This window comes from Sebastes fasciatus, chromosome 17 (genome assembly GCF_043250625.1).
Source record: "Sebastes fasciatus isolate fSebFas1 chromosome 17, fSebFas1.pri, whole genome shotgun sequence".
Classification (NCBI taxonomy): Eukaryota; Metazoa; Chordata; class Actinopteri; order Perciformes; family Sebastidae; genus Sebastes; species Sebastes fasciatus.
In genome coordinates this window covers 30456446-30482228 of record NC_133811.1, presented here as the reverse complement: position 1 = coordinate 30482228, position 25783 = coordinate 30456446, and the positions used below count along the sequence as shown (strand labels likewise).

General features: G+C 39.4%; 1 protein-coding gene and 1 long non-coding RNA gene across 8 annotated transcripts in view; one reads left to right on the top strand and one right to left on the bottom strand.

The window, feature by feature from the left end:
• Positions 1–4309: 4309 nt before the first annotated feature.
• Positions 4310–25783, bottom strand: part of LOC141754402 (class I histocompatibility antigen, F10 alpha chain-like) — a 45293-nt gene continuing 23819 nt past the window's right edge. The window contains exons 2-9 of one of the 7 annotated variants that reach the window (XM_074613448.1): positions 25450–25716; positions 23521–23799; positions 22650–22946; positions 22346–22447; positions 21970–21987; positions 21761–21833; positions 20405–21249; positions 4310–4884 (exon numbers count right to left, since the gene is read on the bottom strand). In XM_074613448.1, the coding sequence (XP_074469549.1) occupies positions 21787–21833; positions 21970–21987; positions 22346–22447; positions 22650–22946; positions 23521–23799; positions 25450–25716 (1010 nt within the window). In that variant the 3' untranslated portion in view covers positions 4310–4884; positions 20405–21249; positions 21761–21786. Of the gene's footprint in view, positions 4885–19049; positions 20120–20305; positions 21497–21694; positions 21834–21969; positions 21988–22345; positions 22454–22649; positions 22947–23520; positions 23800–25449; positions 25717–25783 lie in introns of those variants that run through there. The other 6 variants (XM_074613445.1, XM_074613443.1, XM_074613446.1 and 3 more) reach the window with 6 other exon arrangements.
• Positions 4924–7103, top strand: LOC141754420 (uncharacterized). The gene is made up of 2 exons (XR_012590634.1): positions 4924–5165; positions 6588–7103. It is a non-coding gene; the product is annotated as an uncharacterized LOC141754420 (long non-coding RNA).

Below are 25783 nucleotides of genomic sequence, written 5' to 3'. Positions count from 1 at the left end.
CGCAGCAGCTTCATTCTGACCATTAGAAAACTCCACATTGGCTGTGCGTCATGACTCATCATGAGTTACTAGGTGAGATTGAACAACACAGGTTTTCAGTGGGAAGTGACACTATATATTGACAGAAAAACTACAGAACAGGAGACAAACAGCAGCACATAATGTATATAAAGCCATAAATATGACTTCATCAAGTTATTGTTGGTTTTCTAAAGACAATGTATAATGGTAACAATTATGTTACAATATGTTTTGTTGTTATTTAACGTCATCCTATTCAATATTTAGGTTTTTGTCATTATATATAATAATAATAACATATTGTAACAAAACCATCAATAATTTGACGCAATATCATATTATATAATATAATATCACAGTTGTGGGACAGGTGTTTGGACCCATAAAATGCTTCATACATTTTATTAAAAATTATGTAATTAATGTCATCTGAAGAAAAAAACTAACATTATTTTATATATATTGATATATTATTTTAGAACTCAATAAATAATTTAGTTCTTAAAACTGCAGGTGGAATAATGATTTTTTTTAATAAGCACTAATTAAAACAGAAAACAATGATATGAAGGCATTAGGAACAAATTGATTTATAAAGTCGTGAAAAATTGGAATGATAGAATGAAGCAACTGTGAGATATGACAAACAGTTTAATGTGAGGCTACAACCTTTCAGGAGTAGAATCCCGTCTGTGAGAACAGAGGTCAGATGAGGACAAGTAAAACAGAAACAATGAATGGACCAGAACACTCACACATACAGTCTACACATACAAACTGTGTTTTACCGACCATCACTCTATTTAATACAACACATCAAGGTCATGGCCCTCATATCCAGAGAGCAATACTTGGGTGTTTTTATGTGCTTTTAACATGCAACTTTTTAAAGAAAATGATAAATACAACTCATTTCCTTTTGATATATTCACCAGACACAAGGGTTATTTTCCTTTAGGTGCAGTTTCTTGTAGATTTAAAGCCAATTGTTCACACTTTATGTATTATTCAGTCTCACATCATTGAAGTTTTACTGATGATCATGTTTGATGTTGTTTCTTCAACACCAGAGGAATGTGGCAAAACGAAGAAGACAAGAAGCTGCGATGGCCTGGCAGGGACCAAAATAACAACCATGTTACTGTGTATGCCACAATATGCAGATCATGCTGGATCTCTGTCAAACAACACAGAAACGAAACCTAACAGACTCATCAGGGGATTTACGAGAAATGCTCCAGAGGGTTGTGCTGTTTGTGGCCAGTGGAGGAGCTCTAACCCCGTTACTGAGTCCTGAAAAGGCCTCATAGCCTACCAGAAATAAAAAACAGCAGGGTTCAGCAGAGACATAAAAAAGGAGTTAATCAAGTTGCATTGTGGGTAGGTTCATTGGGACTCACTGCTTCTGCCTGTTCCAGATCATTAGTGTTATCTGGAGAGTTTCATGTCTGTGTTTATAAAACAAATCAAAACATATTGTCATATCTTCTATTCTTGATCTATTTTACATTTCCTTTGGTTGAAATAATTATGTCTCTGTGATAGAAATCAAATGTTGACGCCCACAGCTACAATATTCATGTTATTGTAGCTACAGTCACAGATGTGTGAGCATATATATGGAATCACAAAAAGACAGAACTTTGGAATATTGGGGATTTTATTGAAAAGCAAAACAGAACAAAAGGAGTGAAACAGCAGAGCAACTTCATTCAACGTTCATCTACTTAACCCAACACAAGACGGGATTTTGAGCATCGCTGTTCAATTTCTTTACGTTTATAAAACTAAGAGAGAAATCGTCTCTTGTCCCAAAAATACTAGCAGGAAATATTTACAAGAACATTTCTATCAGTGTGCTGAGAAGCTTCAAACATCCCACAACCCTTTAGAAGATCAGCTAAACATTACAATATATTAATGTGTCAAAACAGATCAACAGATGTTACAGTATCCTACTAACATATCCATATGTATACTGAACTGTGTTATATCACTTAATAGTACTTTAGTATATTTAAATAGGGTTTATTATAGTTTAAAGTATAATACAGGTAGGTAATGCAACACGAACAAATATACATTTTGACAAAATAGCTCATCTGTTTCCGTGCAGAACTCAGACACACATGTTTTACCCGTGGAGGTATATACTGTAGGTGTTAATGGAAAAAGGTAAATCATCTATGAGGATCTGTTTGTGAAGTTAACCTTTGGAGGTCACAGAGGGCTAGCAGTTAATGATATGATTTAAAAAATAAATAAATTCAAAACCAAAGGCTGCACAAAATGTTGTTGTCACAGCTATTTTAATGACATAAAGTATGTATTTGGGTATTTATTACTGTAGGTACAGTATAACCTACAGCACATTGCATCTAGTTAGAAAGATACTGAGGAGCCACAGAATTTCCTGACTGTTGTAATGTCATCAGTTGCCGGGCAGATTTCAGTGCAACAGGTTTTAACAGGGGAAAACCAGTGCAGCGTGCAGCCGGAAGAATAGCTGAGTGGAGTGGATCTGCCAAGTCTATCAATAAAAGAATATATACCGTATATATACAGTATATACTGTATTTATATATATACATACAAATAACATGTTAAGACCTTTCTTATTAGAGAAAGCAGAAAACCACACAAGAGAGAGAGAGAATGTAAAAGGTGGTCAAACTAAATCATCTCATTTGTTTTCTTGTCATGTGAAAAGTAAAATTCTCCCTTCAGTTAAAAAGTTTCAGTTCTGCCTTCAGTTAATGTTAAAAAGCTCGGACCAAGCCAGACCTCTTGGTGTAGTCATGGACTCTGACCTGAGTTTGAACAGCCACATTAAGACAATTACAAAGACAGCCTTCTATCACCTGAAGAATAGAGCAAGAATTAGAGGACTGATGTCTCAGCAGGATTTAGAAAAACTAGTCCATGCATTTATCTTCAGTCGACTTGACGACTGTAACGGCGTCTTTACTGGTCTTCCTAAAATATTCATCAGACAGCTGCAGCTGATTCAGAACGCTGCTGCTAGAGTCCTCACTAAGACCATGATAGTGGATCACATCAGTCCAGTTCTGAGGTCTCTACACCGGCTCCCTGTCTCTCAGAGAACTGATTTAAAAATACTGCTGCTGGTTTACAAAGCACTAAATGGTTCAGGGCCAAAATACAAGTCTGATCTTCTGCTGTGTTCTGAACCATCCAGACCTCTCAGGTCATCTGGATCAGGTCTGCTTAGTGTCCCCAGAGTCACAACTAAACATGCAGAAGCAGCGTTCAGTTTTTATGCACCAAATATCTGGAACAAGCTCCCAGAAACCTGCAGGACCGCTTCAACTCTGAGTTCTTTTAAATCAAAGCTTCAAACTTTCCTGTTTGCTGCTGCCTTTTATTAAACCAGATAATGATCTTATACTGCATTATAACTTTTACTCTTGTGTGTTATTCTCTATTTTAGCTTTTATTTTTAGCTTGTTTTTATTTTCTAATCTTTAACGTGTTTATGACTGTTTTAATTATGTCTTAATGTTCTTTTGCACTTTGTCACAATGTTCTTGAATGTTTGTGTAAAGCACTTTGAATTGCTCTGTTGCTGAAATGTGCTCTACAGATAAAGCTGCCTTGTCTTCAGTTATCTGTGAAGAATCCCAGGTTTGCCCAAATAATTAGTCTCTTCCTGCTCTTTAGTTTAACATCTACAGGTCAGAGACACGTTCATTTAGTCTCTGTGACTATATAGTGAATACTCAGGCAATATTCAGACGGTTGTAGTCAGCCACTGGAATCACACAAAGACACACACATTTGTAATTTTGGCCAATTTATTGAAAAGCAAAACAGTACAAAAGGAGTAAAACAGCAGAGCATCTTCATTCACGTTCATCTAGTTCACCCAGGGGTCAGCAACCTTTACTATCAAAGGAAACACAGACTGTTAAGTCTAATGCAGTGAGGACACAAGTCCAAAAGAGACGCAGGACATTTGGCTGGAAGCTCCTGCTGGAATATATTCAGCAAATGCAGTGAGCTTCTTCTGAAAATGTCTTTCAATATAACTGTTTTATTGTTGAATCTGTCCGCGCACTATTAAATTACTCAGAGACTTTTCTTCTCTGGGATTTGGAATCGACAGCGAGCCTATTGAGCTATTAAGGTTCAGCAAAATTAGAGGATAAGGTGCCGGGCCGAAGACATACATACATAGGCTATGACGCACGTTTTAGTTGATTGAAGTGATGACAATTTGTATTCAGTGTATAGGCTACATATTATTTATTTTTTTACAATTAGAGAATGTAAGACACACTTTAGGTCTACAACAATGATGTTTAAAAATAACTGTTATTCATTTCCATATATATATTTTGTTGTCAAAGCCACTGGAGAGGGGCTAAAGAGACGCAGGTTGCTGACCGCTGACTTAACTCAACTCAAGACGTGATTTTGAGCATCGCTGTTTATATTTACAACAACATTTCTATCAGTGTGCTGAGAAGCTTCAAACATCCCACAACCCTTTAAGAAGATCAGCTAACATTAGAATATATTAATGTGTCAAAACAGATCAACAGATATTATGAAACAACAACACACTTCTGATTAAATAAGAAAAACCTCAAATACATGGATTATTATTTGCTTTGGAAAAACAAGATCTTCAAAATGTATCAGTTTTTAAAGGGACTGTTTGTAACTTCTTACACGTATAAATCATTGCGGGTCGGTGTCCCATGCGCGCTCGCGTGTGTCTACGCTGTTCAGAATCAGACTCCAACACAAACTACACGGAGTTGTATCTAGTGAAGCCCGTCTGTTAAACAGTGTTGGCCGCGGTTGGAGACCGTAGCTTTGGTCTCTTAATCTAGTGGTCTGGTAAAATAATGTAAATTAAAATGATCTTTCCCTGCAGACTATACAGATTAATGACCCAAACTGTGCTCTCCAGGGTCCTGGGCTGTACTATGTGGATGACAACGGGACGCGTCTGTCTGGCCGTATGTTCTCTACCGGCTGTGGTAACAGTTACGCCTACGGCGTGGTGGACAGCGGTTACCGGGAGGACATGACGGTGGAGGAGGCGTACGAACTGGGCCGTCGGGGCATCGCTCACGCCACGCACAGGGACGCCTACTCTGGAGGGTCGGTCAACAGTGAGTATACTCTGAGAATGCTCCTCGGCTTTGTTTTTTGATTTTGCATTTAAGCATATCTTTTGTCTCTGTTTGGCCGCAACATCTGTATGGTTACAGAGGGTCAGTCCGTCCTCTTAGGTCCAGACTGACATCTTAACAACTATTGGATGGATCGCCATGAAATGTTGTTCAGACATTCATGGTCCCCATCGGATGAATCCTCGAGCTCCACTGTGAGGTTCACATTTTGGTTTCAGTTAAATATCTCAACAACTTTTAGGATGGACTACGATGACATTTGGTTCAGACATTCATGTACCGGTGATCCTCTGACTTTTCATCTGTCACCATCATCAAACCTTCAAGACTAATGACATTCCCATCATCCTCAACTGCTCTTTCACTAGCAAGGACCACACCACCAACAAGACGAGCTTAACGATTTATTAAAGAAAGACATGACTGATGTGTAAGACTTAAACTGCCTGTAGCTCATCCGCTTTGCCAAATGCGTTGTCGGGAAGCTTCGACAGGGAATCAGCCGTAGCACCCGGACACGACGAAGCATAGACTGAATGTTATACAGTCATGAATGTATAAAGCTGGAGTATTAGGGCCACATTGAGGGAAAAAATAAATCTGAGAGAATAAAGTCATAATATTATAAAGTAGTAGTTTTACGTGTTATTTTAGAGGGGAAATAGAGCAGCGTGTGTGAAAATGAGGATCGTGGAGCATCTTGTGAAGTTCTACTTTAGTTTAGGTTTCACAAATAACCAAATACTTCACCTTTTGGCTCATCAGCAGCACATCATCATCAGGATCAGGACCTGGAAAAGATTCTGCGTTTATTGCAAAGAAAGAACAGCACGGACCTGATGGAGGAAATGTTTATTTTCTCATAAAGTTATGACTTTATTCTCGTAATATTACGACTTTTTTTCTTGAAATAGTATGACTTTACCTTCCATCCGTCCCTCCTTCCGTACTTCCGCCCGTTCGCGTGTCATAATTTAGGTCTGGAGCAGAACTCGGAAACTATTTAACTTTGGAACTTCAACTTTGGTCTGATGGTTGACAGTTTGGTCTAGTTGTGCCTTTTGCGGGTTAGAAGTCCAGGGTGCCCATTAGTTAATTAGTTAATGCTCATTAATTCCATTAGTTCCAAAAGGGCAAAACCTTTGGCACTACTTTAGTAGGGGTCAAGCAGTGTGTGGGGGTATGTGAGCCATGCTCACTTTGGCCACTTTTCCCTCAATGTGGCCCTAATACTCCGTCGTACTGTGAGCACTTGAAAAGGGTAAATTGGGACTTTTGTCTTTATGTGTTTATGTGTACATTTGTGTGAATATGTGTGAATGCGTGTACTCATCTGTGTGTGTGTGTGTGTGTGTGTGTGTGTGTGTGTGTGTGTGTGTGTGTGTGTGTGTGTGTGTCTAGTGTACCACATGCAGGAGGACGGCTGGATAAAGGTGTGTAAGGATGACGTATCAGAGTTGATCCACCGCTACAGGAAGGGAATGTTCTGAGTTTGACCCCTGAACCCAGATCAACCTCAGCACTCGACCCAATAAAGCGCTTGTTTCCAAGATGATGCAACTTTTTTACAATACAGTTTTTTTTAAAGATATATTGAAATAGTTGATTTTAGAAATGAATGACCTCACTTTGTCTCCCAGCAGAGTGTGTGGTCCATTTCTGATTTTGGATCAATGAAATATCAGAACATGAAATGCTAAAGAACCGTTTCTTTCCGGGACAGACGAACCTAAACTTTGCAGAATCAAACTGTTATTAGATCGTTAACATCTTTGTTTGGTTATTGTTCTTTAATATGATGTAATGCAGGTAACTGTGTATGTTGATTCTTACATGGTTCCGTGTATTGTTTTGTGGTTTTGTTAAAACAATCTCAGCAACACAACACACAGCTCCAAATAAAGAGGTTTGTTCAGCTCACTGCTCTGTCCTGTAATGATTAACCTGAACTGATACGTCCTGCTGCTGTTTGATATAAAGTGGACAGGATTCATGATGATGATGCAGCATGCTGTATGATATATGTAGTAAAAATATGTTGACATGATGTGGGTGATGGTGTTAAATATAAAATCCTTGTTTACTGTCAACCACATAGTTATTCTATATGATCGTGTCATCACATTTTCAACGTGAGGTAAATCTATGTGTTTTTTTAAATACTTTATTTTTATATTTATGGGAGAAACATTCTCGATGCATCGTCTGATCGTTACAGACTTTGTTTTTATCATCGCTGGGCGTCTGGTGAAATGTGACCGCAAACATACAGGAAGTGCCAAACCTCATTTCCATGACTAAACCTGTTGGGGGAGATTTCTAAAGCTGTTGATTTCTGATAACTGATGTTACAGTATCCTACGAACAAATCCATATTAATACTGAACTGTGTTATATCACTTCAGTATATTTAAGTATGGTTTATTATATAATTTATAGTTTAAAGTATAATACAGGTAGGTAATGCAACACGAAAAAATATACATTTTGACAAAAATAGCTCATCTGTTTCCGTGCAAAACTCAGCCACACACGCAGGTTTTACCCTTGGAGGTATATAAGTGTTAATGAAAAAAGGTCAATCATCTATGAGGATCTGTTTGTGAAGTTAACCTTTGGAGGTCACAGAGGGCTAGCAGTTAATATGATTTAAAAAATAAATATATGTAAAAACCAAAGGCTGCACAAAATGTTGTTATCACAGCTATTTTAATGACATAAAGTATGTAATTGGGGTATTTATTACTGTAGGTACAGTATAACCTACAGCACATTGCATCTAGTTAGAAAGATACTGAGGAGCCACAGTATTTCCTGACTGTTGTAATGTCATCAGTTGCCGGGCAGATTTCAGTGCAACAGGTTTTTACAGGGGAATACCAGAGCAGCGTGCAGCCGGAAGAATAGCTGAGTGGAGTGGATCTGCCAAGTCTATCAATAAAAGAATATATACCGTATATATACAGTATATATACTGTATTTATATATATACATACAAATAACATGTTAAGACCTTTCTTATTAGAGAAAGCAGAAAACCACAAGAGAGAGAGAGAGAATGTAAAAGGTGGTCAAACTAAATCATTTCATTTGTTTTCTTGTCATGTGAAAAGTAAAATCCTCCTTCCTCTTCCTGCTCTTTAGTTTAACATCTACAGGTCAGAGACACGTTCATTTAGTCTCTGTGACTATATAGTGAATACTCAGGCAATATTCAGACGGTTGTAGTCAGCCACTGGAATCACACAAAGACACACACATTTGTAATATTGGCCAATTTATTGAAAAGCAAAACAGTACAAAAGGAGTAAAACAGCAGAGCAACTTCATTCATGTTCATCTAGTTCACCCAGGGGTCAGCAACCTTTACTATCATTTATTTTTTTTTTTAAATTAAAGAACTCTGTCTGGAGCCGCAAAACATATTTGAGCCTCATGATGAAGGTAACACAGACTGTTAAGTCTAATGCAGTGAGGACACAAGTCCAAAAGAGACGCAGGCCATTTGGCTGGAAGCTCCTGCTGGAATATATTCAGCAGATGCAGTGAGCTTCTTCTGAAGATGTCTTTCAATATTACTGTTTTATTGTTGAATCTGTCCGAGCACTTTATAAAAGGTTACAGGATTTAGGTTTAATAAGAAAACTCTGATCTTTTGTTCTCACTTCTTCAACTGAGTCAATTTTAATCAGGATTATTACAGTATTGATATATATATAATTATTACACAGACAAATCAATATGTGTCACATCTTTTATCCAGACAATGTTGTATTTATATTGTTTGTGATATAAACTCTGGTTGACAAAAACTCTTCCTGCTCACTGCTGATCAATACCTGAGTTTATCACTGAGTTCACCTTTACAGAGAAGTCAGCAGTGTGACAGCGCCCCCTGTGGATGGTTTATGTATCTGCCTTTGAACTCCTCATGAGAAACCACCTGATGATGTCACCTGACTTTCTGTTGGTGTCAAAACATCATGAAGATCCATCACTCTGATCACATGTACTCATCAAATTAATAACAATAATAATAATAACAATAATAATAATAATAATAATAACATTAATAATAATTATAATTATAATTATAATAATAATAATGATAATAAATAAATATTCATGTATGTATTCATCAAATTAATAATAATACATAATAATAATAATAATAATAATAATAACATTAATAATAATTATAATTATAATTATAATAATAATAATGATAATAAATAAATATTCATGTATGTATTCATCAAATTAATAATAATACATAATAATAATAATAATAATAATAATAATAATACAAAAATAACAATAAATAGATAAATAAATAGATAAAAAAATAAATAAATAAATCAAATCCATCTAGAATGTCTTTAGTATTAATGAACAGCCTCACTGCTCCCTGAAACTTAAAAACACCTTTAACAAAACTGAAATGAGGTAAAAATCCTTTTATGTTGTGAAACTGAACTGAATCAACCTCGAACAAACAATAAATAAACAGATAAATCTGAACTGTTTTTCAGAAACACTTTATTCATGAATAAAACTCTAATCTGTACAAGTTGTAGTAAAAATGGTTGATGTTGCTCTCTATACAGTAATGGCCTCAATAATCCACCACACTCACTGATTGTAATGATAGAACATCTCAACGTTAAACTGACTAATAAACAGGAGCCATGAATTCAAATAAAAACATTTTTACAACTCCAGATAAAACAATTATTCTCATCTTTATTATTTTATTCACACACAATGTCTGACTGGTGTCATTTTCACCACATAAAAGCAGCTTGTTGTCAATAAGAACAGCTGCACAGATTGGAGATCATCTCTACACCATTACAGAGTTTACAAGTGCTGTACATGACATGACAGCAGACAGAGACACAGCAGCATCCCAGGGCGTAGTCCTAGTCTCTGGCACTAAACTAGTTTACTCTGGGTTAGCAGTGCAAACTGAGCTGAGCAGGAATATTTCAGGCAGGTTCACGCGTCCTCTACCTTTAGAAGAGTTCTGTAAGCTATGTCTGCTGTTAGCAGGCCATCGCTGAGAGCTGAGGTGAAGTGAGCTGCTTCTGCAGCTGCAGAGGTGGAGAGAAAGAGGGAGAACAAAAAACAAAAGAAAGTAAGTTTTCACACTTAGGATGTGAAACCTGAAGGACCCTGGTGACGTCACGGGGTCATGGGTTACAGTTGCCAATGGTTACTGTTAACATTGAGTCCATGGGCGGAGTTAAGGACAGCTGTAAAAAAACAAAATGTAGCTACAATATTCATGTTATTGTATCTACAGTCACAGATGTGTGAGCATATATATGGAATCACAAAAACACAGAACTTTGGAATATTGGGGATTTTATTGAAAAGCAAAACAGAACAAAAGGAGTGAAACAGCAGAGCAACTTCATTCAACGTTCATCTACTTAACCCAACACAAGACGGGATTTTGAGCATCGCTGTTCAATTTCTTTACGTTTATAAAACTAAGAGAGAAATCGTCTCTTGTCCCAAAAATACTAGCAGGAAATATTAACAAGAACATTTCTATCAGTGTGCTGAGAAGCTTCAAACATCCCACAACCCTTTAGAAGATCAGCTAAACATTACAATATATCAATGTGTCAAAACAGATCAACAGATGTTACAGTATCCTACTAACATATCCATATGTATACTGAACTGTGTTATATCACTTAATAGTACTTTAGTATATTTAAATATGGTTTATTATAGTTTAAAGTATAATACAGGTAGGTAATGCAACACGAACAAATATACATTTTGACAAAATAGCTCATCTGTTTCCGTGCAGAACTCAGCCACACAGGTTTTACCCGGGGAGGTATATAAGTGTTAATGAAAAAAGGTAAATCATCTATGAGGATCTGTTTGTGAAGTTAACCTTTGGAGGTCACAGAGGGCTAGCAGTTAATGATATGACTTAAAAAATATATATATATTAAAAACCAAAGGCTGCACAAAATGTTGTTATCACAGCTATATTAATGACATAAAGTATGTAATTGGGGTATTTATTACTGTAGGTACAGTATAACCTACAGCACATTGCATCTAGTTAGAAAGATACTGAGGAGCCACAGAATTTCCTGACTGTTGTAATGTCATCAGTTGCCAGGCAGATTTCAGTGCAACAGGTTTTAACAGGGGAATACCAGTGCAGCGTGCAGCCGGAAGAATAGCTGAGTGGAGTTGATCTGCCAAGTCTATCAATAAAAGAATATATACCGTATATATACAGTCTATACTGTATTTATATATATACATACAAATAACATGTTAAGACCTTTCTTATTAGAGAAAGCAGAAAACCACACAAGAGAGAGAGAGAGAATGTAAAAGGTGGTCAAACTAAATCATCCCATTTGTTTTCTTGTCATGTGAAAAGTAAAATCATCCCTTCAGTTAAAAAGTTTCAGTTCTGCCTTCAGTTAATGTTAAAAAGCTCGGACCAAGCCAGAACTCTTTTTTTTTTTTTTTCCCACTTCTTGTGTTGCCTTTATTAAGTCCTTTCAATTTGGGAAACACTCGCTGCTTTTTTTTTTTTTTTCAACATATTTTTATTATTTTCAGAACAGAAGGCTCACAGCAATGTTATGTTCAACAGTTATTCTATACAGTCAGACCCCCCCACCCTCCCCCAAAACCAATAAATAAAAATAAATGAATTATAAAAATGGGTGAAAAGGGACATTTTACATAAAATAACAGTGGTTAAACTGACCGTAAAATAAATATATATATATATATATACATATATACACATACACATATACCTACATACCCATACATAAAAATAAATACATAAAAAAAAAAAAAAGAAGACAATAAGAATAGCAGATAGTATCTCATAGAGTAAAGTATATTGTCCTCAGACTCATGAATGGTAAACGGTGATCCTAGAAATATATTTTATGTTTTACGTGGCACTAGGCATATTCTGCTTCCACCCTGAAGGGTATTGGCCCTTCAACAGAGTGTGTTTGAGCTCTGATGGTATATAGTCCAGGACAGGGTTCCAGATCTTAATAAATGAGCCCTCAACACCCCTAAGGACTGCACTCATCCTTTCATGTGGCAGTACGTTGAAGATCTCCCTGTACCAGAAAGTCACTGTGGGTGGAGTGTCTTTCACCCATTTTAGCAGGATGCATTTACGAGCAAGGAGTAGAAGTTTGTCCAGCAATTTGTACTGATTTCTCGAGAGAGAAACTACTTTAGAGGGCAAACCCAGTAAAAATAACCCTGGATCCTTTCTTATTGTAGTCTTAAAGATCCCGCTCAGTTCTCGGGCTACGTGATTCCAGTATCTAGCAATCCGATTGCACCCCCAAAAGTAATGGTAATGGGACCCAAGGTCTGTGTTACACTTACCGCAAATGGGAGAGATGGTTCGAGATATTTTGTGGAGGGTAACAGGGGCTATATGGAGCCTATGTAATATTTTATATTGAATCTCCGCAAGCCTGTTGCAAGTGAAGGTTGATTGCACCAGGTGCACTGCTTCCCGCCAGTCTTCCTCATTGTAGTCATTACCCAGGTCACCCTCCCATTTGCGTGATAATTTGGTCGTGTCATATTTATCCTGAGAGTAAAGTACAGAATAGAAACGGGATATTCCGTGCTTAAAACCCTTCTGCTCACGGATAAACTTTTCTGCCTCACTATAGATGGAAATGTCCTCTGTAGGCTTTACAAGTGTATTAACAAAATGCCTTAATTGTAGATATGCAAAAAAGTGATCTTTAGGGAGATTAAATTTGTCTTGAAGCTGCTGAAAGGACATCAAGGTATTAACCTCAAACATGTCCCCTATCACATGAATCCCTTTGTCACGCCATGAGTGGAATAAAGAAAGCCTCAAGCCTGGTAAAAATTCCTGATTATTACAGATGGGAGACAGCATGGATTTGACACCTCGTCTATCCATGTAATCGGAGATCTCCCGCCACACTTTAATAGAGTTGATAATTAAAGGGTTATTCTTAATGTTCATTTTAATTTTTTCCGGTCCACATGTCACCAAACTCCACAGGGACTCAGGGGAGCACGCCCAAGAGTCTACACAAGTTTCGAGCCTAAGATATGAGTGTAACCAAGTCCAAAGAGTACGAATGTGACAGGCCCAGTTGTAAAAGAGCATGTTGGGTACCGCTAAACCACCTTTTTCTTTGGGCAACTGCAGAGAACTAAACTTTTGTCTCGGCCTTTTACCGTGCCAAATACATTTTGAAAAGGATCTCTCCAAGTCTTTGTTAACTTTTTTGGAGATGCGCAGTGGCAACATTTGTAGAGGGTATAGAAGTCGAGGGAGTACGTTCATCTTTATCAGGCTAACACGACCAATAAGTGAAAGCGGAAGATCATGCCACCGAATCAGATCTTGTTTCACTGTATTAAGTACAGGGGCAAAGTTAAATTTCCATAAGTCGTGGTTATCTGGCGATATTTTTAGACCTAGGTACGTGAAACCAGCAGTGGACCACTTGAAAGGGAAATTTACTAACATGCTGGTATCACTGAAGCTGCCCAGGGGCATAGCCTCGGATTTGCTAAAGTTTATCTTGTAGCCTGCGATATAGCTAAATTCGTTTATTATTGCTAGGATGGTGGGAACAGAAGTTTCAGGAGAGGTAAGGAATAAAAGGATGTCGTCAGCATATAACGCAATTTTGTGAGTGGTACCCTCGACAGCTATACCCGTCACATCTCCATGGCATCTAATGGCTTCTGCCAACGGCTCGAGAGCGATGGCGAAGAGCAGAGGGCTTAGAGGGCAGCCCTGGCGTGTGGACCTTTCCAAAGGGAAGGAGCCCGAGCGCAGACCATTAGTTATAATACAGGCCGTGGGGGAGTGGTAAATAGTTTGGATCCACTTAAGGAAATCCCCCCCCAAACCAAACCTCTCAAGGACGTCATATAGATAGTGCCACTCAACTCTATCGAACGCCTTTTCGGCATCTAAAGAAATGGCGAGGGCCTTCTTTTTAAAATGGTTAGTAAATTGGATAATATTCAACAGCCGTCTAATGTTTGTATGTGAGTAGCGCCCATGAACAAAACCCGTCTGGTCAGGATTAATAATACAGGGCAGAAGCAATTCTAACCTCCTAGCAGGTAGTTTGGTAAGCAACTTATTTTCTACCGGGATAAGGCTAATAGGCCTATAGGAGCCACATAGGTCGGGGGGTTTGCCCTTCTTCAGAATAAGGGAGATATTAGCTAGATTAAGAGTTGAGGGGAGGCAGCCATTTTCAAAAGAATCTCTATACATGTCTGTAAGAGGGCTTACTATGATATTCCCTAGTTTTTTATAAAATTCTGGGCAGTACCCATCAGGCCCTGCCGCCTTCCCTCCTTTAAGTACCCGAATAGTTTCCAGAACCTCCTCCTCTGTGATTGGTTTGCATAAGCCTTCCTTTTGGTCATCTGAGAGAGTTGGTAATTTTATTTTGTCAAGGAATCTTCCCCTTGTCTCCTCAGAGGTGAGACCATCTGATGAATATAATTTCTGATAAAAGACCTTCATAATTTTATTTATTTCAGTAGATTTGTGACATCTAACTCCATTGGTGTCTTGGAGCGCCGATATTGAGGTTGAACCGCTCCCCCCCTTGGCCAGACGGGCCAGCAGGCGACCTGGTTTATTACCTGATTCATAGAGCCTATGTTTTGCAAAAAATATTGAAGACTCTGCATTCTTTGTTAACAGTTGATTTAAAGCAGAACGCGTAGCATCCAACTGTTCCCCAATGGACCTGAATGGAGAACTTTTAAATTCTCCCTCCAACTCCTTAATTTTCTTCTCCAACTCTAACTGGGTTTTGAGAGCCTTTTTCTTTTGTGCTGATGTGTAGGATATGATAGCCCCACGAAGGTAAGCCTTAGCCGCCTCCCACAAAGTAGTAGAACTCACTTCAGGTGATTTATTCTCAGCAAGGAATTGTTTAAGTTCTTTACTAAGAAAATCAACAAAGGGTGGGCTGCTTAATAAGGAAGGGCTCAGGCGCCAGTGTCTACAAGAGGGGTCTTTATACGGGGGACCAATGGTTACGCTGATAGGGGCGTGGTCAGATATAGTCTGACTTCCTATAATACAGTCTTTAATTCTATCTAAGAGTGTCCTGGAAGAAAGGAAAAAATCAATTCTAGAGAAGGACTGGTGAGGCTTAGAGAAGAAGGTATAGTCCCGGCCTGTTGGGTTAAGAACTCTCCATGCATCATTCAAGTCCAAGTCAGTACAAAATTCAGTCAGTTTAAGACTTTTGCGAGAAGGAATAGGCCTAGGAGGAGATTGATCGACAGTAGAGTCAGGGGTACAATTAAAGTCACCACCTATCAAAGTAAAGGAGGTAGAAAAGTCAGACATGTCTGCCAGAAGTTTGGGGGAAAAGGTAGATTCATATATATTGGGGGCGTAAATGCAACCCAGTAAAATGTGCTCTCCATAGATGTATCCGGAAATAAGCACGTAACGCCCTTCTTTATCGGTTACTGTTCTATCCAATGTAAAAGGAAGGCTGCGATGTAAGAGAATAGCCACACCTCGACTGTTGGATTTAAAGGAGGAATAAAAAACTTGCCCAACCCAATTTCTACGTAATTTAATATGTTCCAGATCGGACAGGTGGGTTTCCTGTAAGAAGGCGATGTGGCACTTCTCCTTTTTTAGTAAAGTAAGAATCTTTTGGCGCTTGACGACATGGTTCAAACCTTTAACATTTAGCGAGGTAATTTTGAGATCACTCATAAGTACAACCACTAACAAGGTAAATGGGTGGAAGCATATTTGCAAATGGGTTTACAAAACCCAAACTAAGATGAGAGGTCTGATAAGATCTAGTCTTACATGAGAGAGAGGACATCTTATTACATGAGAAAACTGAAAACAATGGAACAGGATAACAAAAAATAAAACACAAAACATTACCCTCAAAAACAAAGCCTGAGAGCTGGAGCCTATCGAACACTTTCCCAAAGAAAACACAACACAAATCACAAATGGTGAACACATGTGTGTGCGTGAAGCTGAGAAGTAACATTCCACCAAACCAGGAGAGAAATCTAGATCCCATAACTTACCCCTAAAGATCCAGATCAGCTTCTGTCACCCTCCCGCCACCTACCACCTTGAAAAGTACAGTTGTCCAACAGTATAGGGCTATACTAATTATTACTCATTCCAGTGTTACACAAAAAAAAAAAAATCATTAGAGGCAACAACTTATTAGTGTGGCGATAAAAAGAAAAGATAAAGATAAAAGGTGGTGGGCGACTCAGCATTTTAAAGCTCTTAATTATGCAACTCAAAAAGAACAGGCAGTTGTCAAAAGGAGAGATTATGTATGGCAGAAACACCACATGAACTGAAAAAGACGTTATCAAGGGCCAAGATCTTAATAAACTGAGGTCAGCCTTGACTTCATCCAGTCCATTAGATTATTCACACACAAAAAAGAAATGCAATGACCGTTTTAAAACAAAGTATTGACCCCGTTATTTTCTCAAAACAGAATATAAATAACACGTGAGAGCTGGGTGTATTATAAAGAGTGTCTGTATCTGCCAGAGCGCGCGCTCGGCTGTAGCCTACGGGACTATTTACGTGCGTAATTGTGTGCATGTGCGTAATGCAGGGTTCTACAACCAGCTAATGTGAATGTGTGTGTGCGCTCATGGATGTATAGGAAACGTGTATAATGTTCGGGTGTATGAAGTTTAGAATATGTACCAGAGACCGCTGAGTCGCCCTAAACTAGTTCAACATATGCCTTCATGTGCCCATCCCACAGAGAGCAGGGAAAGAGACGGAGTGGTACCTGACCAAGTTTTTCATTTGTCCCAGTCCTTCACAAACTCCCAAGCCTTGCGTGGACACTTGGACGTGTAGTCCTGGTTGTTGTACGAAAAGCACAGGCTGGCTGGAAAGCGCATCTGGAAGCGTATCCCTCGCATGATGAGACGCTGGCAGACATCATTGAACTCCCGTCGGGTCTGCCTCACCTGGACCGAGAGGTCCTGGTGAATGTAGATTTGGTTCCCGTTGTACAGAAGCTTCTCTTTTTCCTTGACTGCAGCCATGACCCTCTGTTTGTCGCAGACATTGTGCAGCTTGATGATCACCGGTCTTGTATGCTTTTCCTTCTGAGGGCCGAGGGATCTGTGCGCTCTGTCGATTTGAATCGTCCCTCGTTTGGTTTGCAAACCCAGTAGTTTGGGGAGCCATGAAGTTGGTTGTTGTCCCTCCGTGCCTTCCTTCAGACCGATAATCCTGATGTTCTCCCTGCGGCTGCGGGTTTCGCTGTCCTCGGCTCGTTGTGAGAGAGTATCCACTTCCTTTTCTAGAGCCGTGATCTTGTTAGACAATGAAGTCAGAAGTCTTCAGCATCTGAGATACGTGACTCAGCCTCCGTTAAGCGCTTGGTGTTGCCTTCGATGCGGTTGTTAAATCCTTCCAGAGTCAGATGCAGTTCGGTAAACTTCTGATCCATTAAGGCGCTGGTTCTCTGTGTGACGTCCTGCGCGAGGAGAGTAGCCACGCCCTCCTCCTCGCAGGTGGCGGCGCCATGCTGGCTAACGTTAGCTGTAGCGTCCATGCTAGTGGTCTGGAGTTTCTTCAGCTCTGAGCGAGTTCTAGCCCCGGCATCACGTTGGACTTGGTTTGGATCAGAAGCGGACATGTTCATACATAGATAGCCACCTTTAGAAAGTCCAGCCTGGGTCAAAAAGTAACTTTAAATTGTAAATTGTATCTGGTGGTGACGGGAGGTCGGCGAAAAACGACTCCTCACGATGACCGCATCACGTGACCCCCTAAGCCAGACCTCTTGGTGTAGTCATGGACTCTGACCTGAGTTTTAACAGCCACATTAAGACAATAACAAAGACAGCCTTCTATCACCTGAAGAATAGAGCAAGAATTAGAGGACTGATGTCTCAGCAGGATTTAGAAAAACTAGTCCATGCATTTATCTTCAGTCGACTTGACGACTGTAACGGAGTCTTTACTGGTCTTCCTAAAATATCCATCAGACAGCTGCAGCTGATTCAGAACGCTGCTGCTAGAGTCCTCATTAAGACCTAGACAGTGGATCACATCAGTCCAGTTCTGAGGTCTCTACACCGGCTCCCTGTCTCTCAGAGAACTGATCTCTAAATACTGCTGCTGGTTTACAAAGCACTAAATGGTTTAGGACCAAAATACAAGTCTGATCTTCTGCTGTGTTCTGAACCATCCAGACCTCTCAGGTCATCTGGATCAGGTCTGCTTAGTGTCCCCAGAGTCACAACTAAACATGCAGAAGCAGCGTTCAGGTTTTATGCATCAAACATCTGGAACAAGCTCCCAGAAACCTGCAGGACCTTCAACTCTGAGTTCTTTTAAATCAAAGCTTAAAGCTTTCCTGTTTGCTGCTACCTTTAATTAAACCAGATAATGATCTTTTACTGCACTAGAGCTTTTACTCTTGTGTGTTATTCTCTATTTTAGCTTTTATCTTTAGCTTGTTTTTATTTTCTAATCTTTAATGTTTTTATGACTGTTTTAATTATGTCTTAATGTTCTTTTGCACTTTGTCACAATGCTCTTGAATGTTTGTGTAAAGCACTTTGAGTTGCTTTGTTGCTGAAATGTGCTCTACAGATAAAGCTGCCTTGCCTTCAGTTATCTGTGAAGAATCCCAGGTTTGCCCAAATAATTAGTCTCTTCCTGCTCTTTAGTTTAACATCTACAGGTCAGAGACACGTTCATTTAGTCTCTGTGACTATATAGTGAATACTATTCAGATAGTTGTAGCTACAGTCAGCCACTGGAATCACACAAAGACACACACATTTGTAATTTTGGCCAATTTATTGAAAAGCAAAACAGTACAAAAGGAGTAAAACAGCAGAGCAACTTCATTCACGTTCATCTAGTTCAGCCAGGGGTCAGCAACCTTTACTATCAAAGGAAACACAGACTGTTAAGTCTAATGCAGTGAGGACACAAGTCCAAAAGAGACGCAGGACATTTGGCTGGAAGCTCCTGCTGGAATATATTCAGCAGATGCAGTGAGCTTCTTCTGAAAATGTCTTTCAATATTACTGTTTTATTGTTGAATCTGTCCGCGAAGTATTAAATTACTCAGAGACTTTTCTTCTTTGGGATTTGGAATCGACAGCGAGCCTATTGAGCTATTAAGGTTCAGCAAAATTAGAGGATAAGGCGCCGGGCCGAAGACACACATACATAGACTATGACGCACGTTTTAGTAGATTGAAGTGATGACATTTTGTATTCAGTGTATAGGCTACATATTTTTTTTTTTTTACAATTAGAGAATGTAAAACACACTTTAGGTCTACAACAATGATGTTAAAAAATATTCATTTCCATATATATTTTTGTTGTCAAAGCCACTGGAGAGGGGCTAAAGAGACGCAGGTTGCTGACCGCTGACTTAACCCAACACAAGACGTGATTTTGAGCATCGCTGTTTATATTTACAAGAACATTTCTATCAGTGTGCTGAGAAGCTCCAAACATCCCACAACCCTTTTAGAAGCTCAGCTAACATTACAATATATTAATGTGTCAAAACAGATCAACAGATATTATGAAACAACAACACACTCCTGATTAATTAAGAAAAACCTCAAATACATGGATTATTATTTGCTTTGGAAAAACAAGATCTTCAAAATGTATCAGTTTTTAAAGGGACTGTTTGTAACTTCTTACACGTATAAATCATTGCGGGTCGGTGTCCCATGCACGCTCGCGTGTGTCTACGCTGTTCAGACTCAGACTCCAACACAAACTACACGGAGTTGTATCTAGTGAAGCCCGTCTGTTAAACAGTGTTGGCCGCGGTCGGAGGACGCGGGGGAGACCGTAGCTTTGGTCTCCAGGACCGGAGTCTCTGCTGTACTCTGCTCCTCTGCTTGTCTTCACTCACACACCGCGCTCCTTCTCTCTCTCTCTCCACCTCTCACGTGCATGCTGCTCACTCCACACTGCAGAAGAGTTAGTTTAGCTCTGAGAATATCTAGTGAATGTTCAGTGGACGTTTGTGCAGAAATAACTGCTGCAGCTCCTCCAGACCAACAGAGGTTTCCCGTGTCTTGTGAAGTGACGGGGCTCCGCAGAGAGAAACGTTATCGTCTCCGACCAAAACTCCGGCGTCTCCCCTGTTCCCTCCGGCCGCGGAGTTGTTAGCTGACGTGTGTCGCGTCACTGTTTTGAGCGATGCTCGTTCATGTCTATGTAGCGCGAGCAACAGGGCGCGGACTTTCGTTGACTTAACGGCCACAGGTGTCGCTGTTAACAAGCAATTCTGATTCTTACAAACAGTCCCTTTAAAGAAATAATCAAACAAACTATTTACACAACTGGATAATAAATGTTGAACTGATGTTTCTATTGTGTGTGTGTGTGTGTGTGTTGTGTGTGTGTGTGTGTGTGTGTGTGTGTGTGCATAGGGGATCATCACTGGATGCTGCTGATTGATTAGCAGTATTGACTATCTGTTATCTCAAGGTATATATCATCATATTGACAGACCCGAGTGTACGTGGATGTGTGTGTGTGTCTATCATAGAAATATTTCTATGGTGTCTATATCTGTAAATTAACGTTTGTGTTACCACTAAGCAGAAAACCCCAACAGCAGAAGCATCAAACTGTAACTATGGTGGATTTATTGTTTAGTCTTTATTATGTATGAAGAGTTCTGTGATGCTTTCATTGTTTTACTTCTCTCCAAAAATAATCATCCTCATTTGATTTACCAACATTTAAACTAATATTTTATCAGAGCAAATGACACTTTTTTTTTAACTAAATGATCCAAATAATTTAATGTCACCATTTATGTTTGATAATATTTGTAATTATTTTTCTAATTTCTTTGTATTCCAATCAACTACAAATAAATTCCCAACCCTGATTCCCCCAGTTTATGATATGAATGAAGAATAACCAATGAATTCCCAGTTGACGGAGGAGAATGTGGCACCGCTCCTTGATCCAGTGCAGAATGTATCCATAAACCTAAAGAGGCAAAAAGAAAATAAAAATACATAAAATAGAAAACAAAACTATTTATCATAAATGTTTGGAGAGTTCAGTTCAACAAAAGCACATATTTACAGCCTCATGTAGACCTCAGATATCCATGATTCAGTCATTGAAGTGTTAACATGTTGTTAGTATAAATCGTTTATTTTAATTTGGTTCGACACCATTTTAATAAATTGGTGTCTCTGTTTTTCTAAAGGTTAATATTTGAGTTTTTAATCTACAGACAGTTTATCTGAGCTGCTGATGTGAAGCTTTCTGAAAGCATCTCCGTCTTTCTCTTAATAATCTCACTTCACGTCATATTAAACAGTTTCACCTTCGTTGTGGAAAAACTCAAAGATGTTCTTTCCAGCTACAACGTGTCACAGAAGTTTTACAGCGGATAAAGAAACAATCACAGAAGCTCCTTCTGCACAGAGTTTAAGGCAGCTTTGTTTAACAACAGGTGTGAATGCTTCATGTCCCATATGAAGCAACTCACTGTGTGCAGGCTGGTGTGTTCATCATTTAGGATCCTGGATTCAGTTCCTCCAAGACCTCAGCGTTGTTTACAGCTGTAAGGTCAGAAACACATTGTTAGTCCTCAGCAAACACTGCAGGAAGAAGTCCTTCAGCACAAAATACACTAACTCTTTTTAATCTACAGAGATTCAGCTCAGAGGAAATAGAATAAAAACAAGTTGTACTTACGAGATGGAGGGCGTTTGGCTGAAATAAAAAGACAAGACTAGTTATTGATGTTGTCACAGTTGAAGATGTCAGACTTTGTCTCCTTTAATGTTTCCAGTGATGACCTGCTCTTCTACTCACTCAAACTCATCAATAAATCCCTTCTACCTTTTGTTTGACATCATTTATCTTCCATCACCTCTCCCTTACATCATCATGCTATAGTCATATTATCATCAAACTGTGGCTCTGAGCCTTACAGCACTGACTGCTGGTTCAAACACATTTAGATGTGCTGGGAAGTGAAATTAGTTTGGATAAAAGCATCAACTTAAAAGTCTCAAATCAAAACAGAGAGGAAAAGACATGAGACGATGTTTCTGTTTGGGTTTCTCACCGTTCTTCTTTTTATAAATGACGACTCCAATCACAGCGATGAGGACGAGAGCAAGAACAACCACTGCAGCGATGATGGGGACGGTCATGTCAGTGGGCTTCTCTTTCTCTGTTGAGCACAAAACAACAACAAATAGTCACAACCTGAACACATGAAGCAGGCGCCTCTAATCTCTGAACTGTGGCTACACATTAAAACAGTTACACAAGGCTTTTTAGCATCTAAAATCTAAAACTAATTTATAAAGGTGACAGTGAACTAAATGTGTGTTTGCCATCTCCATCACTCCTGATCTCAGTCTCACCTCCGTTGGTCCTGATCACTGCTTTGTCCAGTCTGGTGACGAGGTCGTCCTCCACACCAGAGAGCTGAAACACACAGTCGTACCTCCTCCAGTCTTCAGCTGATGAAAGTTTCAGGTCAACATTCATCTGGAAGGTTCCATCGTGGTTGGGGAGGATCTCTCCGAGGTCCACGTCCTCATGAAGGTCCTCTCCATCTTTCCTCCAGAACAGTGTGGCTCTGTCAGGGTAGAAACCTGTAGCGTGGCAGCTGACTGGAGAGGAGGGAGTCTTCTGGAGGAGAGACACTGAGGGAAGCTCTGGAGAGTAAAGACAACAGTATTATTATTTACTGCATATTAATATTAGCATTCCTGTTTGATGTGTTTTAAATGCCTTCGTAACACATAGGGGAGAGCGGGGTCTGTTGGGACAGGGGGACAGTAGGGACAGAGACTTTTTAAATATACGGTGTTAATATTTAGACTGCATTTATTCAGTTTAAATGATATTTGTTTAGTCCAGAACAAGATGTCCCAACCGTCCCAGGGAGGAAGAATTTTGTGAAAATGCACTCCTTGTACATTTATCTAAATTGTGTCTTTCACGTTCGGGTTTAGATCTAATAAAAACTAGATATAAATTGTTAGCAGACACCTGTATCTGTTCAGGGATCAAACTATTCTCATTACTGGTCAAGTAGTCTGTGAGCAATGGGACGTTATTTGGTGTCGATACCAAAGTGTGAGAGAGGTGAGAGGAAATGAAAGAAAGAGAAATGTGTGTAAAGAGAGACGCAGTGGGTCTCTGTATGTTGGTGACATGTACTGTAATGTTACTGTTGCTTAGAAACAGAGGAGACATATGAAGATTGTTCAGGTCATGTGATTCTACCTGTTCTCAGCAGAACGCTCCTCCCATAGTTCACATACTTCTTCACCCACTCAGGACACTCCTGGGTGAGGTAGTGTTTAGTCTGTGCTATCCAAGCTTTGTTATTATCCCAGCTGTGTTTGGTGAAGACAGCCTGTGGTTTTGGAGCGACCCATGTCTCTGTCTCCAGGTCAAATGATATGAAGTCTTCTCCATCATAACCATACTGACGAAAACCTTTAACGTCACCAGTCACATCGTCCCATTCACAGCCGTACATCTCCTGGACAATGTGGACATCTGAGAGAGAGAGAGAGAGAGAGAGAGAGAGAGAGAGAGAGAGAGAGAGAGAGAGAGAGAGAGAGACGGCATTAATCCAGAGTGAGATCACAGCCCAGTCATCTATTATCAGTTGATATCACATCTTTACCACAGAGACACACTGATCCACAGACACCAAGACAGAGGATCTACACCTCCTGCTGTTATTGGCTCCATGAAAGACACTTACAGCCAATCATCATGTGGACAGTGTGGACGTCTTGGAGAGAGACAGAGAGGCAGAGACTGCTGGGAAACAGAGTGACATCCTAACACAGTTCAGATCTTCTTTTTACCACAGAGACACAGTGCCTCCACTGAGACCAACAGTTTCTCTCCACTGCTGAAGGTGCTGTGGCTTCATGTGAGCTGCAGGAACAGAGTCCTGACTAGCAGACTCACATTAAACCTGATCCTGGACTGAACCTTACACCCACTGAGACCCTGCAGCCAGTGGATCAGTCCAACAACATCCTCTTCCTGTGACAAACTCCAGACCAGACTGTCCTGAGGCTGCTCTAGAAGCTTCCACTGAAGGACACTTTCAGTCCAGGATGAGTCACTAGACTCCAGCTGCTCAGCCAGGACAGCACTGTGTTACTACAACTGGTCACAATAAGGCAGAGACCATCAGGACCATTATGGAGACTGGGAGGCAGTCTGTGTGTCCTGATTGGTCCATCCATCAGTCAGTCATTCAAGACAACCAACAGCTGTTTCCAGCTGCAGATGTTGTCTTGATGCTGCCTGCTGGGATGGACCAACACACTGTGGTCAGTACAGTAGAGTTAATCTAATCTAATCTGGAGTTCTACTGTATAGTTAGGGCTGAAACTCATTATTCTTTTCATCATCAATTATTATTGGATTAATAGATTAAACATTTACTTATTTTAAAATGTCAGAAAATAGAGAAGATGCCCGTCACAAGTTCTCAGAGTCTAAAGTGAAATCTATAAATTGCTTCTTTTGTCTGAACAACACTGAACAGGATTTAATATAAAATGATATTAAACAGAGAAAAGGTGCAAATTCTAATATCGAGACACCTGATCTAGAACATGTTTGATAAATTAAAAATGAAATACTGTATCATAGACACACTGTGGTCATGTAAAGGTAATCTAATCTAATCTGTAGTTTTAACATATATTTAAGGATAAAAGTTATTATTCTTGTGAATATTGATTACGTCACAACAATGAATTACTAATGTAAAATGTCAAGAATTATAATTAAATTAAAAATATTATTAAATGATAAAAGTATTATTAAAACCTCCTGCTACTCCTCTCATATGAGGACCCAGCAGAAGCAGCCTGCGGCCCGTTTACAGTCCTGCTCCGTACTTTAAGAAACCAGCAGGCAGTAATGTTCCTCTATCAGCTGTGGGTTGTAAAACTGTTGTGATAAACAGGTTCCTGCAGCAGAGTTCTTATGGACCAACTCACTGTGGGCAGTTCAGTAGACTGATTCTGATCTAATCTAGTGGAGACAAAGGGTTCATCATCTCTGCTGGTTATTATGGGATGGACAGAAACACTGTGTGTGTGGTAACATCTGTTCACTAAAATACAGGATGAAAATAGAAACAACATTTTATCAGTAGAAAGTGAAACATGAACAAACCTCCAGTTTGGTTGAAGCGCTGCTTTGCAACTTCAAGGTTGGATTTGTAGACCTGCTGGTCACCCTTACAGACCTCAGTGTTCCTGTCCCAGTACTGAGGATCATCTTTTATGACTTTGCTCATCCAGTCCTGTTTGGGTTCTGCTCTCTTGGTGTTACTGTCATAGTGAACCATCTCAACTTCATCAACCAACCCAACAGCCACAAACTCTGGGAAGTTTGGGACTCCAGTAGATCCAGTGTAGAAATTCTTCATAGAGTGAATCACTGGAAGAGAAAGTTAACGTCATGATTTCAGTTTTTATATCATATTTTTATAAATCACTGAACAACG